The sequence below is a fragment of the Pediculus humanus genome, genomic scaffold (genome assembly GCF_000006295.1).
Source record: "Pediculus humanus corporis 1103172107501 genomic scaffold, whole genome shotgun sequence".
In the NCBI taxonomy this organism is placed as follows: domain Eukaryota; kingdom Metazoa; phylum Arthropoda; class Insecta; order Psocodea; family Pediculidae; genus Pediculus; species Pediculus humanus.
In genome coordinates, this window is record NW_002987117.1 from 36,761 (window position 1) to 57,173 (window position 20,413).

At 32.8% G+C, this 20,413-nt stretch overlaps 2 protein-coding genes across 2 annotated transcripts in view; one reads left to right on the forward strand and one right to left on the reverse strand.

Annotated features, from left to right (window-relative positions):
- The window catches only part of Phum_PHUM157550 (Pantothenate kinase, putative), a gene marked incomplete at both ends in the record, with an annotated part of 5,824 nt that extends 4,140 nt beyond the window's left edge, over positions 1–1,684 (forward strand). Inside the window, 2 exons of the mRNA XM_002424830.1 lie at positions 1,220–1,389; positions 1,468–1,684. Coding sequence (XP_002424875.1) covers positions 1,220–1,389; positions 1,468–1,684 — 387 coding nt within the window. The remainder of the gene's footprint in view (positions 1–1,219; positions 1,390–1,467) is intronic.
- Positions 1,685–10,047: 8,363 nt separating this feature from the next.
- Positions 10,048–10,701, reverse strand: Phum_PHUM157660 (C-ets-2 protein, putative; the record flags this gene model as incomplete). Its single annotated transcript, XM_002424831.1, has 3 exons — positions 10,048–10,156; positions 10,315–10,507; positions 10,653–10,701. 3 exons carry the CDS (start codon positions 10,699–10,701, stop codon positions 10,048–10,050), a joined length of 351 nt encoding a protein of 116 aa, XP_002424876.1.
- Between the last annotated feature and the right edge of the window lie 9,712 nt (positions 10,702–20,413).

Genomic DNA, 20,413 nt, shown 5'->3' on the forward strand with positions numbered 1-20,413 from the left:
CGCCCCTCCCGCGAGCCGGCCGGCCGGCCTCCGAACAGGGCGCCCCGTACGAAGACGCCTCCCCCCGCGAACAAGGCGCCCCGCACGAAGACCTCCCCCGCAAACAGGGCGCCCCGCACGATGACCTCCCCCGCAAACAGGGCGCCCCGCACGATGACCTCCCCCCGCAAACAGGGCGCCCCGCACGAAGACCTCCCCCCGCAAACAGGGCGCCCCGCACGAAGACCTCCCCCCGCAAACAGGGCGCCCCGCACGAAGACCTCCCCCGCGAACAAGGCGCCCCGTACGAAGACCTCCCCCCGCAAACAGGGCGCCCCGCATGATGACGCCTCCCCCCGCAAACAGGGCGCCCCGCATGATGACGCCTCCCCCCGCAAACAGGGCGCCCCGCATGATGACGCCTCCCCCCGCAAACAGGGCGCCCCGCATGATGACGCCTCCCCCCGCAAACAGGGCGCCCCGCACGAAGACCTCCCCCCGCAAACAGGGCGCCCTGCATGATGACGCCTCCCCCGCGAACAGGGCGCCCAGCGGACTTTATTTGCGTTCTTACCGGCCCGGTACCTCTTTCCTCCGCACCTAAAGCAGTTTCCCCCCTAACGGCTGGCGCCCCGCACGAAGACCCCGTGAGCCGGTCGGCCTCCGAACAGGGCGCCCAGCGGACTTTATTTGCGTTCTTACTCGCCCGGTACCTCTTTCCTCCGCACCTAAAGCAGTTTCCCCCCTAACGGATTCCCCAATCCTACCGGTTTCGGTTTTCCCCCTAACGGCTGGCGCCTCGCACGAAGACCCCCTGCGAGCCGGCCGGCCGGCCTCCTAACAGGGCGCCCCGCGGACTTTATTTGTGTATTCCCTCGCCCGGTGCCCCTCTCCTCCGCACCTAAAGCAGCGATCCCTCGCCGATTCCCCCCTATGCCTGACTTTGGGACAACGCGAGCCTAAATGTCCGGGATTTAGGCACCTAACTTAGATGATCCTGCGTTTCGGCAGCAGGACCACCGCCTCATTCACCCCCCGACGACAACCACGCCCGCCTCTAGGAGCGCGGACGTGGCGGCCGTGATCCGTATGCCGACGATTAGAATCGTGCGCCTCCGCCGATCGGGAGACGCACCGAGACGTCCGAAACCGACCACCCCCCCCTTACCCTATTAATTAATCCCCCTAAAAACTATTTCTATATGATACTTCTTAACACGTAATGTTTTTTTTTCAACAGGTAATTCTTTGTTCGAATTCGAGTCCCGCGTTAAACGACGTCATACATAGCGAATTATTAGTTTTGTTAAATTCAGTAAAAAAAATATGTCCGATAATAAGAGAAGCAGAAGAAAAAGGATTTTTGATTGCGATGGAAAGTGGACAGACGGGACCATGTTTGGATTTGAGGTTTTGGATATCGATTACGTTTCAATTTTTTTTTTTTTTTTTTTCTTTTAAATGATTTTTTCCGTTTGTTGGTTTTAGCCGTTTGAAAAAAAATTTATGCGAGGAAATGATAAGAAGAAAAGCGGATTTGATTGTCATAGAAGGAATGGGAAGGTCGGTTCATACAAATTTAAATACAAATTTCAAATGCGAAAGTCTGAAAGTGGCTGTGATTAAAAATCAATGGTTGGCTAAAAGATTAGGTGGAAATATGTTTTCCGTATTATGTCAATATAAAAATAATTTAATTTCTTAATTATGAAAATGTTGTTGTTGACTCAAATATATATATATATATAAATTTTATTAAATGTACGTTTTTTAAAATCTCTTTTTTTTTATTTATTTCCTAATTACCCCCTTGTTTTAATATTTTCCTATCAAACCTGAAATTATTAATTGATTTTTATATCGATGATAATAATAACGACCCCAAAATTATTACGTTTTGCGATAAGAAAAATTTTCCTATCACCTAACTAGAATTGGAAAAATACTATCCGAGAAAAATTTCGATTAAAAGGGGAATTTTTTCTATCAAGAGCTCCCCACTTAAGCCTAAGTTGTACATACGAAAAACAAAATTACGAAACCCATCAATAGCACCTCACCTTAGCCTAAGTTATACATACGGAAAACAAATTTCGAAAAAAGGAGTACTGAGAAGGGCAAAACGAATCGTTCAAAAAAATGACAGTCGGCAACTTATGATAGCAAAGCCCTATCCAAAAGAAAACTTTAGAGCAAATGGGAATAAAAAAGGTTGCAAGGATAATGTTTGAAAAGAGTGAGTGTTTCAGGTATTGATAAGAAAAGGACGCACAATTGATTACAGGGTGGCAAAGTAAAGTCTGAAGCAGAAGCGCTCATTATCAGCTGAACAAGGTATTGGGGACCTATAACTATGAGAATATAAATGATCGATGGCTTCCGACTGAGATTGGTACAAATTATATTGTCGGGTTTTGATAATTAATTTCCGGTTGATCGATATTGGCAAAAAATGAATACTTAGAAGACGCAAGAAAATATGTGAATATCTCCACTGGAAAATTTGTCGTGAATAAGGAATGGATGGATTAGGGAAGGAATGGCACAGCCACATTTCAAACCTGGAGACGACATTGGGTCCATGCACGGTTCTTTACGATCGACAAACCCACACTGATCCCAAACCCCAAAGAGGCAGACAAAAGGCTGAAGTACAGGTATTTGGTACTCCCCAGGATGTGGGGAGTAAAAAAAGACAAAAACTATTCCGATCATTGGGGGGCCTTGCCACATTCTATAAGAGTAATAATAATAATAAATCCATTGAAAACTTTTCGAATTAAGTTTAAATATATATATACTAAGTATAAAAATATTTATATAAATATTTGTCTTAGCCAATGAAAATTAAAAACGATTAAAGGGGCGGAGTTTAAAATTATTAAAAAATTTTTGATTGGCTAAATATAAATATATACTTTTCATCGTCAGAAATTAAAGGGGGGAAAGAAAATTTTTAATTATTATTAACAAGATGAGTTGAAATTGCATAACTAATAAATTTTAGGCTCAATCTAGAATTTCGTTGAACGAAAAAAAAAAAAAAATTTTTTTTATGTTTTAATTAATACTGATAATAATAATTATTGTTATTAAAGAGGAATAAGAAACGTAAAAAGAAGTATGGAACCTGAACTTCAGCCTCAACCCCCCCCCAACCAAGAACCATTAAAAGTGGGAAGAAAGAAGGAAAAAGAAAGTTGGAATCCCACCCGAGGAAGATCCCGGTACTTTCCCCCCTTTTTACCCTTCGTAAAATAATCCCGAGCTATTCTGCTTAATCTATCATCTCTCTTCCTTTAACATCGCACCTCCGCATTTTCCCAATTTATCAAATCGACTACCTAGTTCCCCCCCCTAGAACCCAATGCCTCGAAAGAATGCTAGATCACTATCCCCCTATTTTGGTACAGGTCTGTTCTTTGTTTTGGACAAATTGAAATTGAACTCCCATTCCGAAGATTAAACTCTCAACCTGGCTACCTCGGGCTCCCCCAAAGCATCCAAGTTAAAGATTTAATCTCAGCAAGGGAAATTCAATTTCAAAACCCTCGTCCTTAAAACATCCTCTGTACCTAGCCTCCAAGTAGTTGGATTACAGGAGCGCACCACCACTCCCGGCTTAATATATCTCGAATACATAAATTAACAACAATCGAAACAAATAGAAAAAAATTTTTATTTTTCATGAATAACAATAATAATTATTAAAGAGGAATAAAGAACGTAAAAAGAAGTATGGAACCTGAACTTCAGCCTCAACCCCCCCTCCCTAAACCAGAACCACCAAGAGTGGAAAGAAAGAAGGAAAAAGAAAGTGGGAATCCCACCCGAGGAAGATCCCGGCACTTCCCCCCCTTTTTACCTTTCGAAAGATAATCCCGAGCTATTCTGCTTAATCTATCACCTCTTTTCCTTTCACATCGCAGCTCCGCATTTTCCCTAATTGAATCGACTACCTAGTTTCCCCCCACCTAGAACCCAATGCCTCGAAAGAATGTTAGATTGTTTATCCCCTTATTGTGGTACAGGTCTGTTCTTGTTTAGGACAATTTGAAATTGAACTCTCAACCTGGCTACCTCGGGCTTCCCAAGGCATCCAAGTTAAAGATTTATCCCCAACAGGGGAAATTCAATTCCAAAACCCTCGTCCTTAAAACATCCTCTGTACCTAGCCTCCAAGTAGTTGGATTACAGGAGCGCACCACCACTCCCGGCTTAATAGATCTCGAATACATAAATTAAGAACAATCGAAACGAATCAAAAAACGTAAATAGAAGTCGGGAACTTGCATTTCAGCCTCGACCCTCCCCCCTAAGCCAGAACCATTAAAAGTAGAAAGATAGAAGGAAAAAGTTAGTGGGAATCCCACCCGAGGAAGATCCCGATACTTCCCCCCTTTTTACCCTTCTAGAGATAATCCCGACCTGTGTCTGCCTCTTTAGCAAAGTCTGCGAATTTCCAGAGAGAAAGAGAAAGATGTCTGGGATAGCAAATCCCATTAATCTATCATCTCTCTTCCTTTCACATCGCACCTCCCCATTTTCCCAATTTGAATCGACTACCTAGTTTTCCCCCCCCCCCCCATAGAACCCAATGTCTCGAAAGGATGTTAGATGATTTATCCCTTTATTTTGGTACAGGTCTGTTCTTGTTTAGGACAAATTGAAATTGAACTCTCAACCTGGCTACCTCGGGCTCCCCCAAGGCATCCAAGTTAAAGATTTATCCCCAACAGGGGAAATTCAATTCCAAAACCCTCGTCCTTAAAACATCCTCTGTACCTAGCCTCCAAGTAGTTGGATTACAGGAGCGCACCACCACTCCCGGCTTAATACATCTCGAATACATAAATTAACAACAATCGAAACAAATAGAAAAAAGTTTTTATTTTTTTTTAATAATAATTATTATTATTATTAAAGAGGAATAAAAAACGTTAATAGAAGCAGGGAACCTGCATTTCAGCCTCAACCCCTTCCCCCCCTAAACCTGAACTTTCAAAAGTGAAAAGAAAGAAGGAAAAAATTATTGGGAATCCCACCCGAGGAAGATCCCGGCACTTCCCCCCCCTTTTTACCTTTCGAAAGATAATCCCGAGCTATTCTGCTTAATCTATCACCTCTCTTCCTTTCACATCGCAGCTCCGCATTTTCCCTATTTGAATCGACTACCTAGTTTCCCCCCCCCCATAGAACCCAATGTCTCGAAAGGATGTTAGATGATTTATCCCTTTATTTTGGTACAGGTCTGTTCTTGTTTAGGACAAATTGAAATTGAACTCTCAACCTGGCTACCTCGGGCTTCCCAAGGCATCCAAGTTAAAGATTTATCCCCAACAGGGGAAATTCAATTTCAAAACCCTCGTCCTTAAAACATCCTCTGTACCTAGCCTCCAAGTAGTTGGATTACAGGAGCGCACCACCACTCCCGGCTTAATACATAAATTAATTAACAATAACAATCAAAACAAATAAAAATTTTTTATTTTTCATTAATATTTATTTGACATAATGTAAAAGGCTCCATTTAAAAACTTACTACAAAATTTTAACTTAAAATAATAATGATAATAATCGGAAAAAAAAAAAAAAAATTTTCATTTTATTTTACATGAATCAATCGGAATTCCTATCTTACCCTCCCCTCCCCCCTCCTCTCCTTTCCCCATGTTCCTTACCTTTCTCGTCGATGCATAATAATAATAATAATAATAATAATAATGATAAAACACTTTGTACATAAATGCAAAAAAAAAGAAATAAAAATAAAAGCTACTACCTTACGTGTTTGTTTTTCCTTACCTACTCTTTGTCTCCCCATTTTTATAATTCATAAAATCTTATCCAACATGTTGTTTATTACGACAGTGACAAAAATATTAAAAAAAAAAAAAAAAATATTACAAAGTTTTTATAAAACCGACAGGAAAAAGTCATTTCACACGCTATAATAATAATAATAATAATAATAATAATAACGAATCAAAAAGAAAATTTTCTTTTCATTTTCATTTTCTTACTTTTTTTTTTTTTGTATATAAAATTTTTTTTTTTTTTTGTTTTAAATCGTAATTTTCAAAATACATATATACTTATTAAAACCATAAAATATGTACATAAATATTTATGTATACATAAATCGATAATAATAATAATAGTAATAATTCATTTAATTTTTTAAAAATTATAAATGACTAGGGAAAAAAAATTTTTTCTTTTTTTCTTTTCTTTTTCTTTCTTTTTTTTTTCTCACGAATATTTTTTCCAATCGATAATTATTTATTTATTATCGATTTATCGATATATCGAAAATTTTTTAATTTATAAAATATACGTATTCGTGTATTGTTTAAAAAAAAAACAACAACAAAAACAACAACAACAACAATCTACTACGTTTACATAAAAAAAAAAAAAAAAAATTTTTTTCTTTTTTTATTATAAAAGTTTTTTTTTTTTTTTTTTTTTTACTTTTTTGCTCCCCAATATTTCTAAATATAGCAGCCTCTCTTATAGCCTTTTATAGCGTAAAAAATACAGCCGATAAGAAAAAAAAAAAAAGAAAAGTTTTTATCAAACACATTCGAAACTTTTAAGGCAACAACCATTTATTAACCTTTAGGATGCGTCGGAACATCCCTTAGGAAAAAAAATCCTTTCTTTACAAAATTCTACACCATAGACGGATTATTATTATTATTATTGTTAATATTATAGCACTATATATTTATAATATTATATATAATATAAATATATAATTTTTTTTTTTTTAAATTTAAATATAAAATTTACTTTGAATCAATATAAATTAGGCACTCGCAATCCCGTATATAAATTTTTTTTTTTTTTTTTTTCATTTAAAAACAAACAAACAAACAAACAATCGTTTAAAAAGGACTCATTCGTTCGTTACCCCTAATACTATTTTTTTAAAAATAATAATAATAATAATAATTTTGCGTTTGTTGTCGTGTTGTTAGAAAAAAAAAAAAAAAAAAAATTGGATGTCGTGAAATTATTACCCGCCGACGGTAAACTTTGAACAAACAAACTGAAAAAAAAATTAGTTAATATTATCATCATTATTCTTATTATAGCAACAAACAAACAAACGCGTGACGTAAAAATTTAATTTAAAAATAATTTTTTTGTTCGTTTCCCCGCCCCTATCTATAATTTATTACAACAAACAACAGCAAATATTTCGGCGATTAATATAATTATTACAAAAAACGACAAATTAAAAAAATTTTTTTTTGGGGGGATGGGGGTGGGGGAGGCGGGGAGATTTTCCGGGCAAAAAAAAAAATTTATAGAATGCGGAAAAATACCCTAAATAATTTCAGTACTTTAAAAAAAATTAAGAGAGAGAGAGAGAGAGAATGATTTTTAAATGTGAAAATTTTTTCGTTTGTTTTATTACAACAACCGTAAAATATATTTATTTAATTTATGTTGCTGTTGTTATTGTTGTTGTTGTTGTATCTGCTGCTGTTGTTTATATACAATAATAATAATAATAATAATAATTCGTTGTTTTGATTTAAATATGTAATATTTTTTTCTTTCTTTCTCTCTCTCTCTCTCGTTTAATTATTTATGTTTTATTTATTTTCATTCCTATTAAATATATACCTACTATATTTTATATACACGCCAGCGTTTTTTTTTGCTATAAAAAATAAGCTATAATTTTATAGTATGAAAAAACGACATCTTTTACTTGTAGCAAAAAAAAAATCAAACAAAAAAAAATTTTCTTTTCCGGGACAGTGAAAAAAAAAAAAAAAAAAAAAAATGTTTCGAGCGATCGATTAAAGGATAAATTTTTTTTCTCCGAGTGAATGAATGAATGAATGAATGAACGAATGATTGAATGATTGATTGAATGATCGATAGTTAATCAAAGCGTGTGAAAAATTAGAAAAATTAAAAAAAATAAAAATAAAATAAAAATAAAAAAAACAAAAAAAATTTTTTTTTTTCTTTTAAAAAATAAAAATAATAATAATAATATCGTGACTTAAAAAAAAAAAATTAATTAATCGATTTACGGCAACAGAAAAAGTTACCCAGAATCAGAAGACAACAACAGGAAGATGAGAAAAAAAAATAATAATAATAATAAAACTTACAAATCCTACCTTACAAACTAATCAAAATACACAACTTTTCCACAAAAATTTTCTTTTTTTTTTTTTTTTTTTTTTATCTTACATATACTATATATATATATATATATATATATAATAGAAACATTTTTACAAAAATATAATTTTTCTATTTAAAAAAAAAAAAAAAAATCCGTTTATAATAATAATAATAATAATAATAATGATAAAACAAACAAACACTTTCTTTCTTTCTTTTAAAATATAGATTAAGGCCTGTTTTTCTTTTTTTTTTTTTCTTGTTATACCTAATCACGGGGTTGAAATCATTTTTTTTTTTAACCGACGAATTATATACTGGGGGAGAAACGAGGGGGGAGGGAAAGAGAAAGGGGAGGAGGAGAGTAAGGAAATTTCCTCGAATTTGTTAAAATGTCAAAGGTTAACCATAGAATTATTATTGAATTAATATATATATATATATAAGGTGTCATTAACGACACGATAGGAATTGTAAAGTTTTTTTTTTTTTTGGGGAGGGGGCGGAACCTGACGGAGGGGGAGGGGAGGGGAAGAAGAGAGGGGAAGAAAGGGAGGGGGAGCTGACGGAATATACGTGATTTTCCCAAAACGTGTAAATGAGTGTGTGTATGTGTGCGTGCGCGTTTCTAATTTTTTACTATCACTCTTTGCATTATTTTAAAAAAAAAATTAATTGTTATTATTATTTTTTTTTCATCTTTTTTTTATGTTTTTTATGTTTTTTTATGTTTTTTTGTTTATGTTTTTTATGTTTTATTATAAACTATTTTCACATTACATTTAAAAAAAAAAAAACATTATCAAATATTTATTTATATATACGAGTGTGTGTGTGTGTGTGTGTAACCCAGCGACTTCAACCGACACTTTCGAAACAAGCCCCCCTTCCATCCCCTTTCCTTTACTCCCCTCCCCCCACATTTTTTTCGATTTTTATAAAGACTATATATATAAAAACATTTTTTTAAAAAAATTAAAATTAATAATAATAATAATTGCTTACAATAAATATATATATATATATATAAGCAAACTATAAACACAAAAAAAAATATATAAATTATTCATTAATACAACCGTTTATACAACCATTTTAATAATAATAATAATAATAATAAGAACACATTTATTTATTTTAATCATAATCAATCGATATTTCGATATATCGATTGATTTATTGAATCCAAAAACCTCAAAATCATTTTCTTACTTTTTACTCTTAAACTTTTTTTTTTTTTTTTTTAAATTTTTTTTTGTGTTTTTTTTTTTTTAAATTCTCCATAATAATAATAATAATTATATAAATAATAATAATAATAATAATAATAATAATAATAATAAAACCGGAAACGTTTTTTTTTTTTTAATAATATTTGGTTAACTTCCGTCATTTTTTATATTGGGCAACTGATTCTTTGGGCAGTGTTTTTTTTTTTTTATATATATATAAAATATATTATTATTAATATTAATCCTACTGTACAACAACAACAATTTGTTTGTTTAAAAAATAAAATTATACAAACGGCAGTTAATAAAAATGTATATAATTAATAATAATAATAAAATAAATCTATTTATTTGTAATTTAATAAGACGAAAAAAAAAATTAATAATAATAAGAATAAATTAACGTAAATATCAACAGGATTAATTTGAAATTGGGGGGGGGGGAGAGAAGTCAATCGACGGATCGATCGATATGTGGTATCGATATACAATTAATATCGATCGATTATCGATCATCTTCTCTGTTGATATTTAAGCCAATTTAATAAAAAAAAAACTTTACAGCAAAGAAAAGAAAATGTTTTTTTTTTTTTGTTGTTTTTTCATGTTTCGATTATGGTAGCATCTTCTATCTGAGAGAGGTACAAAACGACGTACGTGGTGGTGGTAGAAAAACCGTTGGTCACGCTCCGGAACAATCTATTTCAACGATGTCCTTTGGAACGTCAACATATTGATAAACAAGACGTTGTCCATCCACTTTGGCTAAGATCCCTCGTTGATAGTAATACCTGTAAGGGGAAAAGAAAAAGAAAAAATTTTGTTGGTTGTCCGATCGATCCGACGTTTTTCTTTAGCACCATCACGAACGACGAGGGCGTCAGAGGTAGTGTTATAAATACTAAAGGAGTGGGGGAGGGGAGGGGTGGAAACGAAGAAGAAAATTTACCTCAAAGCTCTTCCCATTGTTTCGTAATTCATATCAGGTTTGTTTTTATGAAGGCCCCACAACCTTGAAACTGCTTTCGAATCGACTAATTTAAAAACTCCTTTTTCCCGATTGGTCCACTTTATGTATCTCGGACAATAATCTCTGTCTTGAAGAAGTTTCAACAGGAATTCCCACAGGTACGTCGTAGATCCTGTAATAATAACACCGTCATTACATTATATCACGGTGATGATGATGATGATGATGATGATAATAAAATTGTTTTTTTTTTTTTTTTTTTTACCCTCTCTGCTTTTTCTCTTTGCTCCCGGTTCGCCATTTTTAATTTTTTTAACTTTTTTCGTTTTGACTCTTTGCTGATATCCTAATTCGGTGAGATACCATTCGTCGTTAACGCTAGATGTCGCAGGTTGAATGACGCTTGTGGGTACTGCTTGCCTCAAGTGGCCACCACCGCCACCGCCACCACCACCTGGAGGACTCGGCGCAGATGGTTGGGCAAATTGATGCGAATGAGATTGGTAGTATTGAGGAATATGTTGTAAATAATTTGGGTACGTGTCGGGTACTGCAAAAATAAATAAAATCGTAAATAATACAAAATGGCCGACCGCGTTATCATTAAGTAATTATGTGCTTTTCTCCTTTTTTCCTTTCTTTTGGGTTAATTTTCGTTTAAAAAAAAAAAAAATTTACAATTAAATTTTTCTTCTCGCAATCTTTTTCTTTCACAAAACGCGTTTATAGCAACAACAACAACAACAACAAACAACAAAAAAATAAAATAAAAAAAGAATTAATAAACAATAACAATGTGATAAAGCACATTTTTCTTATTGTTTGTTGTTGTTGTTGTTTTCGTGTTTAAATGTCGTCACAAGTTTTTAAAAAGTTGGAAATTTTGTTGTTGTTGTTGTTGTTTTAATTACAGATATAACTAAATTGTAATTAAGTATTTTTATCGTTTAACGAATAATAATTTTAAAAATTTTAATACGCTTTTGTTTAAAGAAAAAGAATCAAAAGGAGAGAGGGAAAGAGGAATACGAATTCCATCATTTAGTTTCAAGACACCACCATAACACGCACGCACACGCACATCCCCTCGTTTGGAAAGATGGAAAAAGTATCTTTCGATGAAAATAAACTTAGAAAGAAAACTGTTGGAGAATGATAATGATAAGCCTGATGTAAGACCTGACAGTTGTTTCAAAATCTACCATATGAAAAAAAAAAAAAAAATTATTTTTTACTTCTTTCTCTCCCTTTTTCTTCCTCTCTTTCTCTCTCTCTCTTTTTTCCATTTCTCCTTATTCTTACATTAAACGGACCGGCAAAAAAAAAAAATTTTATATAACAATAATAATAAAATCAACGGGGTCCCTAACGAAAAAAAAAATAAATAAATAAATAATTCAGTTAACGAAAGAAACGACGAATGATAAAAAAACAAAAACAAAAAAAGAATAAAAAAATACTAAAAATCAATAAGATAAAAAGAGAAAAAAAATAATTGAATCATTTTTGGAGAGAAAGATAAACAAGTCGCCCTTGAACGCGGTCACTAGCACTCCCGATCCTCTGCGTCCCGCTCTTTTTCTCTCTCTTTCGCTCTATCAATCTTTCTCTTTCTTTCTTTTTAACTATTTTTTTTTCTGTCTCTCTCACACACACATTATTCCTCTCTTTCCTTTCTCTCCGTTCCGTATCCCCGGGTTCCTCGAAATTCTCCCTCCCCTCCGTCTCTCTCTCTCTCTCTCTCTCTCTTCCTTCCTCCGCCTCCTCCCCCACTGCGCAACACGTTTCTTTTCTCTCCTTCCCTTCCATTCCCTTCCCCCTCCTCTTCCCTTATAATACAATCGAATCTCTTTCGGTCTGCAGTGCTGTCACAATAAATAACGACTTGAGCTTTCATCGGTCGTCACGAATCGGTCTCGTATGAGTTTTTTTATTTATTCATATATAAAAAAATCCACTTTTGCCATATGGTAAACATGGTCGTAACACGTTTTCTTTTAATTCCCGTCGTAATTTTTTTCTTTTTTTTTCCTCCATGAAAATTTTTCCCCTCTGTTTCATATAACCCTTTTTTTTTTCTTCTCTCTCTCTCTCTCTTTCTCTCTCTCTCTCTCTTTCTCTCTCTAGAAACAATTCTCTTAGGCGTTTTACCGCGGAGTTAAGACGACTTAACTCTTACGTTTGCTAAGCAAGAAAAAAAAAACTTTTCCGCCTTTTTTTTTTTTTTTTTTTTTTTTTTTCATATCAACCCGCCGCCCGTATAACATTCCAAAACCGATTTTTTTTTCTCTCTCTCTCTCTTTTCTTTCCTTTTCTTTTCTTTTTTATAATTTTCCCTTTTTATATATATATTTTTTCATTTCGTTTACTATTATTATTATTATTAATTTTTGTTTTTAAGTAAAAAAAAAAAAAAATTCGCAACAGTAAAAAAAACGAAATTTGATTGTTTGTTTGTTTGTTGTTGCTGTTGCGTTTCAATTTTCAAAATGTAACAAAACAAACGTTTTCATTTTTTTTTTTTTGATGCAGCAGACGATTTTTTAAAAACGTCATCCATCTCTTCGCATTAATAATTAAAAACGGATTTATTTTTTTGTTAAAATTTTTCCTCTTTCATTACACCCGACTTTTTCCCAAACCCATTCCTATCTCCTTTCCCCCCCTTGAAATACTAAAACTTTTCAAAAGAACAAATCCCGCCCCCTCCTTCCTCATAATTTCCCCCCTTTTCTAAAGTTTCTAATTCGTTTAATAAACGATCGTATACAGACGACAGACGAAACAAACAAACAAAAATTTTCTCTCTCTTTTTTTTTAAATTTAATATGTATTCTCAACATCATCGTCTTTATTATTATTATTATTATTACTGCTCAAACCTGTTTTTTTTTTTTAACAAAGGTATGCCAATTATGCAATAGTTGAATCGACAGAAAATATTTTTTACCTCTAAGCTTTTAATAAATTTGCGACAAAAAAGAGGAGGATTTTTTTTTTTTTCACAGCTTTGGAAATTTTTTTGCTACGGTCAAAACAAACGTTTCTCTCTCTCTCTCTCTCTCTCACACACACACACAAACAATTAAATTGTTTAAATTGGTAGCAAATAATAATAATAACAACAACTAATCTTGTGTTCATAGGTCAAAATAGTGCTCAATCCTACAAAATGATTGCATGACGGCTAATAATAATAATAATAATGGGGCTTCAGATTATCTAGTGATGTAATGTCAATGTCAGTGCACAAAAAAAAAAAAAAAAGGCGTTAGACGAAAATAATAATAATAATAAAAAAACCAAGAGAGAAAAGAGGAGGGAGACAGGGAGGGGGAACGAACGAATCTGTTTGTTAGTCCAGTCGAACGATACATTATGTTGTTACACATTACACATGCTTTTACGATCATCATCATCATCATCAACAAGAGATTTCTTTTTTTTCCCTTGTCCAGAAATTCCAGAAAAACGATAAGGTTTAAAATAATAATAATAATAGTGAAATTCAAAATGGCAATGAAATAATTTTCTTTTTTTTTCCAAGCCGACAAAATTGCTGAAAGGGAAAGGGAAAGAAATATTATAGATGTGCGGGTGTGCGCGCGTTTACATACACACACACATATACGTAATTATAAGGTTTAATCAAAGAAATGGAAAAACGAGAGAAGGCGAAAGAGAGAAAATAAAAAAAAATTGTCTAAGGTGGGGGGAAAGGCCAAGTTAGTTTGGTCGTGAAATGAAATGTTATTGAAGTTTTTTTTTTTTTTTTTTTAAAGTCGACGGGAGGAACGTCAAGCACAGGCGCGAGACCTTGAGCGAGTTGCGTCACAAACGAGTGCAATGACCAGGAAATGCCACTTGGCAGCGCGACCTTCGCATTGCATTACCCTATCTCACTCGCTCTCATTGGCGTCTCATTACTTAGCTTATATCTTTTAATTTTCTTTCTATTTCTCTCTCTCTCTCTCTCTCACACACACACACACACAAACACACACATACAACACTTCGGCTCTAATGTTCATTCGCATTTTCCTCGCCTTTCCATCTTTTCTCTCTTTCTCTCCCATACAACCTTCCCCCCCTTTTTTTTCCTTTTTCTTTCTGTTATTTCATCATCACAGTTTCCTTTTTTTTTTTTTTTCTTTTTCCTTCTCGTTTTTTTTTTTATGTTTTCCTTTACGATTCCCCCGTCGTCCCCACCATTTCCACCACCGCCACCGTCATCGCCACCCACCCATTTGAAAGAGAGAGAGAGAGAGAGAGAGAGAGAGAAAATAACAATAATAAAAACAAATATCCTAGTGTTCAAGGGCGTTCATTGGGTGGTTGGGTAAAACGTTCGTTTCTCTCTCTCTTTCCACCACCGCTTTCCGTTGAACCACTCGTGCGTTCGTTCGTCCGTTCGACCCTTTCATTACCCCCGTCAAGGGCAAACTCAAAATAAAATAAAATAATAATAATAATAATAATAATAAACCTTTCGGAATCATTTTTAAAAACATTTTCGATGAATGAACTCTATCATTTTTTTTTCCTTTTTTTTAATCGAACGTATTCCAAGTATTATATAAATAATTATATTTTTTTTTGCAACTCGGATAGCATTTAAAACAAACGTGAACAAACAACGCAAAAAAAAAAAAAACAAACGACAAACGACTCGTGGTGGAATAAAAAAAAAAATATATGAAAACGTGAGAGGAAGTCAATTTTCGACTGTGGTATTATTATTATTATTTATTATTTAAAAAAATTCGTGTCTTATTGTTGCAAACCTTTGTTCGCGCCCCCCTTCTCCACGTCCCCCCACTTCCATATTTATGCAACATACGTATCACACATCATTTAGCATACTAATAGAGAGCAAATATTTAAAAACAAATAAACAAACAATATGGTGGACGCTTTCGATCTCACGACGACGACGACAACGACACAAACGAAACAATTTAAATTTTATCTAATTAAATAACAATCAATCAGTCAATCAATCAATCAAATAAAAATATCTACTAATTAGTTGACGAAAATAATAATGATAAAACTACGCATTTAACGATTTATATAATTTAATTAAATTCAGGTAAGTGAAATACTAATGTCATAGAGTAAATAACAAAATTAGAAAAAATTGAAGACAATTTGGGGGGGAGGGAATATATAAATATATTGACCGATTGTTGCCTTATGACGTCATCGCATTTACCACCGTTTAAAGTATTTAATTATTATTATTATCGTTTTCCGACGTTTATCGTCTGCTCATTATTATTATTATTATTTCAAACCGTTTATAAGCACTTTGGCGTTAATAAAAGATGAGTTTGCGCTAATTTATATCGGAAAATTTTTCTTTTTTTTTTTTTTTTGTTTCCTTTTCGTTTAATTTTTTCTGGGGGGAGGGGAGAGGGAGGGAAAAAGAGAGGAGAAGGGGGGTTTAATTTTTATTTCAAATTATTTTCTCATTATGATCAATAATGATGATTCGTTGAGTTTGCAAATGATAACGACTCCAAAGATGATAATTAGAAATTTTTTTTAAATTACTTTCGCCCGATTTCAAATTATTCATAATTTTTTTTTTGGGGGGGAAGGGAATTTTTTTCCTTTTCTCAAAGGTTTTTCAAAGGTAAGTAAAATTCTAAACAGCGATAACTTTTACATACCGACCGACTCGTCTTTTAAAACTTGTAATAAAAATTCAAAATGGCGTACCGCGTATTTCAAACAACAACAAAAAATCCAATAAATTTGCAAACGTTTTAAAATATTTATACGACCCCTTTTCCCTTTCTCTCCCCCTTTCAAAATCAATCCTTTTTTTCTTTTGTTCTTTTCAATCAATGTCTAGAGACGCCAAAAACGACATTAAAAAAAGAAAAAAAAAGAAAAGAAAAAGAAGATTTAAAAAAAAAACCGAAACCTAATTTCTCAGACGTGAAATCCTTCAAAATAGTCACCGGAAGTAGGTTTTGAAAACGGAATAAATGAGAATAACTCGTGATTTCATGCTCAGTTGGCCATGCCTATTATTATTATTATTATTATTATTATTATTATCATCATCATCATCATTATTTTTTTTTTTCGTTAAAAAAAAAAAAAGAGTAAAGAGGACGCGTTAACGACCGGTTTTTATAAATCGTAACTTTTTTTTTTTTTCTTTCGTTTTTTCCTTATAATATCGTAATTACGGCATAGAGTAATAATCTGTTCGATCGCGAAGGCTTTGCTTTATACCGCTGCCTCCTTTATTTTTCCTTCGAGTGGGGGGAAGTCACCTCCTCAAACCATGTTAAAAAATTTTATTTATACACATTTAACCCGTGTTTTTTTTTTTTTTATGTCTCTCCCATAAATATCGTTTCTCTCTCTCTCTCTCTCATAAATATCGTTTCTTTCTCGTCTCTCTCTCTCTTCCTTTTCCGTTTTTTTTTTATTATTCGCGTTCTTGACCTTGCCAAAATGGAGTCGTCATACAATTTTTTTTTTTTTTTTCTCATAAACATCCGGCCTCCTGGAAATAATAATTTATTATTTTTTCACGCCGATTAAATTAAATAATTTATTATTATTATTATTATTATTAATATTCAACGATGACGACGACGATGATAATAATAATAATAAATTTAAAAACGTTTTTTTTCCGATAATTAATTAAAATTTATTATTACATAACTTATAATTAAACTTTTTCTTCTGTTTTTTTTTTCGAGGTCGAAAATTTGTTCTTATTTTATTTTTAATAGATTTTGGCAATGTTTATAAAATAACGAATAATAGAAAGTAGGCTAAAATTTTTCGCGCCATTTCACGTTTATTCTCCGCCATTTTGAAATATTTTCGCAACGTTTGAAAAAAACGATATATATATTATTAAATCAAATCTATTTTTGATTTAAAATTTTTTTTTTTCTAACCGGAAGAGATAAAATCGATTTTTTATTTATTTATTTTGTTTCCTGTTGTTGTTGTTGTATTAAAATTTTTTTATTAATTATAACTTTTGACTCATCCTTTTTTTGATTTTCGTTTCAAAAAAAAGTAATAAAAAACAAACGAAAACAAACAATTTTGTTTTTTGAAAATAACCACGACGTAGAAGACGAAGGAAACAAACAAACAAACAAACAAACAAACTCGTACGTTTGAAAAAACATTTCAAAGAATGGAATTTGCAATCGGTTATAACCATCGGTTAATTTTTATGTGAAATCATTTCCGGTATCAAAAAAAAAAAAAAAAATGAAAATTCTTTACATTAAAAAACCATTCGAGTACTACAACGTTATTTTTTTTTTTTTTTTGTTATTCGTCCGACGAAAATGACATTTAAAAAAAAAAAAAATTATAAATTTATATGTTGTATATACACATACATTTAAAAAAGAAGTGGGAGGAGGAGGAGGAGTGGAGGGAGGAGAGGAATAAAGAAAAGGAAATGGTAGGAAGGCATGAAACGAATAAAATCCAGGTACATTAACACGAGAATTTTTTTTTTTTTTATTTACCTATTTATTATATAGTCTTGAGCCACGAAAGACGTGCGTGATTCAATGCACTTCCGCTCAATGGACACGGTCGAAAACAACAATGGTTGTAAAATCATTTTCTTCTTCTTCTTCTCCTCCCCTTCTTCCTCTTTCTTGCCATACCATCGTACTCCCCCCTCCCCGCATTCCCTACTTCCGCCCTACTACTCTTAACTACCAACTCTCATCCTCTTCTCACTTCTTTTACAACGGCAACCGAATGATTTCGGGAAAATTTAACAACACTCCGCGATGATTGACCTTGAAAAAAAGTTCTGCCAACGTAACAACAACGAAAATTCAAGAAGATTTGAAAAATTTTTTAAAGGATTCCCAACAAACTACTCCCCACGATCGAGAGAGAAAGAGAGTGTCACCAGATTAATTTTTTTTTTTTTTTTTTGCTCACGTTGGCACAACTGTAAACTATTACCTAACATTTCCTCCTCATTTTCTTTCGTTTACTATCATTTCTTCACCTGGAAGACGAACGACACACTTTTTTTTTTTTTTTCGAAATTAAAAAAAAAAAATCGTTTCTTTTTTTCTCTCCGCAATTTTCCTTTCTCTCTCTCTCATTTAATTTATGAAAACGACGAAATATTACGAAAAAAAAAAATAAGGTACGAAAAAGGTTTTATGCAACAATAACAACACCAACAACAACAAACAACAAACAACGTAAATAATTTCGAAATAGAATATTTAACTTGACGAGAAAAGGAAATTACAAACCGTCAAAATCGTGAAGTTATTTCGCAATAATAATATAATGATAATGATAATAATGATAATAATAATAGTAATAATGATAATAATAATAATAGTAATAATAATAATAATGATAATGATAATAAATAGGTTAAATAGGTAGCGAACAAGAAAAAAATGTCTCCGAGCAAATAATAATATTAATAATTTAATTTTTAATAAAAAAAAAAAAATTTCAACCAACCAACCGGAAGTGCGTAATATTAATAATAATTACGTAACGAAATAAAATATATTTGGAGGAGGAGAGGAGGAGGGGGAGAGGAAATAATAATAATGATAATATTTTCGTTACAATTACACCGTCGTAAATTTTCAAATGCTGACGTTAAACCGACAACGACAGGAGCAAAACAAAAAAAAAAAAACGAGTCTCGTGATTATTATTATTATTATTTTTATATTTTTCCTTCCGACCGTCAATAAAATTTTTTATTTTAATTTGTTTCTTTTTTTTTGAAAGAGAGAGAATAATTAATAATAATAATAATAATTTTCCCTTCCCTTCATTTGTCCTTTACCCGGATTCTTACGCCCTTTGCCAAAAAAAACTATTTTAATAACTTCAGAAAAAATTTTTTTTTTGTTCAGCCAATTTTTTTTTTTTGTGAAAAAAAAAACTTATTTACAAAAATCGTACCGTGAAATACGAAAATGGCACGTCGAACAACAGCAAAAAAAAAAAAAAAATTCCGACACCGGAAACGCTGACATTTGCCAGCTTTTTTTTTTTTTTCTTTTCCTTTCGTCAATTATCATTATTATTATTATTATTATTATTCGCGGTTTCATATTTGAAAACTATCTGAACTTGGTTAAACGATAAAGAGAGACAGAGATAGAAAGAGAGAGAGAGGGAAAAAAAACTCACTCTCGCAGCAGTATCACCTGAACAATTTTTTTATTGATCATTTATCTCGAATCAGGTTTTTTTTTTTTCCTTCTTTCCTCGTTTTAAATTAAGATACCTACCACTACCGCTACCACCACCACCACTACTACCACCTTAGGGGCATTGCAGTAAACGACCCGAGTCGGAGACACAATTCTTGTTTTTTTTTTTTTTTTTTTTTTTTTCCCAATGCTTATAATTCAGGTGCGAGATTTTCATCGTGTGCGAGAAATCCTTGTTCTCTCTTTCTCTCTCTCTCTCATCTTTCCGAAAACCTACCTCATCATCATCACCTACCTACCTATCTACCTACCTACCTACCAATCAACAACCTCTCTCTATCTTTCTCTCTCTTTTTAACGAGTTATCCCGTCGGTTATTTTCATCTTCTCGAAAATAATAATAATAATAATAATAATAATAATGACGACGATAATTGAAAAGTGCTAATGAAACCTATTAATTATCATTCGAAGACATTCCACAGGTAAGAAAAGCAGAGTGGGAGGAGGGGAGTGGGGGGAAAACTTCAAACGGATGTCATTTGACATTGAGAGTATGAAACTTGCGAACGTTAATATAATAATATAAGCTTTTTTATTAATAATAATGATGATGATGATTTAAAAGCAGAAAAACTTTTAACCTTAAGAATATAAAGTGAGTAACGAAAGGGGGCGAGGAGGTGGGGGGAGCGAAACCTTATTGCTACGACGACCGTAGAGTAAATTTTAATTTTACCCACTTTTATTCGTCGACGTTACATTAATTTCCATTATTATTATTATTATTATTATTATGGTTTAATTAATCTTTTAAATAAATAAATAAAGTCTGGTAAAATTATTATTATTTTTATTATTATTATTAT